Raw genomic sequence first — 848 nt, forward strand, 5'->3', positions numbered from 1 at the left:
TGTTACAGGCTGCTTTAATGCAACACTTCCTGTGGCTGCTTCACAATAAAAGCTTCTGCCTTTCATTACTCTGCTCTCCTGACCCAGATACCCCCTCTTCCATCCACTCCACACCCTCCCGTTGCTTTGGTGACAGACAGCTGGTAGCAGACACCCTGCGGCTGAGGGCGGGCCTTTTTTGCATCTTCCCATATTTGGACGTGCGCTCAATGCTGCGTGCAGCCGAGGTGTGCTCTGATTGGCGGTTCGTTGCCAGGCACCCTGCTGTTTGGACACGCCTCCAGCTGGAGAATGCCAGAGTGTCTACAGAGGTATCGAAGTCCTCATCATCTTCAGATAGTTACTAATGTCATCCTCTTATAGCTGTCCCTGATAATCTGCTGGCCATGTAACATTTAACTTGTCCGCCATTTTGGACATGTGACAGTCATGGTGACAGTGTAGGGTGAAGGGAATAACGCCCCACTCACACAGGTTTAGAAACTAGTCAGTGACCCCCTGGCAACCACTGGTTGCTAGGGGAAAATGTGTATTGTGCATGTTTGCAAAAACATACATGTGATTGCTTTAGTCACTAGCAGAATGCCACGGTCACCTCCACTTTGCATGAAAGAAACTGAAAACTGCAACACTAACCACTTCATGCTTTCAGTTTGGGTATTTCCATCCAAACTTAAGCTTGGCTGGTTGGTTTTCTTTTTTGACTTCATACTTGGAATTTGTCTTTTTTCCATAATTTTAGCCTTGCGATTACAAGATGGGGCATAGTAGCTTCAACAGAAAGATAAAAGAAAGAGCAGCATCTATACAAAATAAATATGTGTTTGCTTTTTGTCTCAGTTTTAAAA

At 45.4% G+C, this 848-nt stretch overlaps 1 protein-coding gene across 1 annotated transcript in view; it reads left to right on the plus strand.

Moving 5' to 3' along the window:
* The window catches only part of LOC102206660 (F-box only protein 41-like), an 8,752-nt gene extending 8,412 nt beyond the window's left edge, over positions 1-340 (plus strand). The window contains exon 7 of the mRNA XM_013915798.1: positions 257-340. Coding sequence (XP_013771252.1) covers positions 257-340 — 84 coding nt within the window. The remainder of the gene's footprint in view (positions 1-256) is intronic.
* The last annotated feature ends 508 nt before the right edge of the window (positions 341-848 follow it).

Source organism: Pundamilia nyererei, unplaced genomic scaffold (genome assembly GCF_000239375.1).
Source record: "Pundamilia nyererei isolate P.nyererei 1_Seehausen unplaced genomic scaffold, PunNye1.0 scaffold00366, whole genome shotgun sequence".
Lineage (NCBI taxonomy): Eukaryota > Metazoa > Chordata > Actinopteri > Cichliformes > Cichlidae > Pundamilia > Pundamilia nyererei.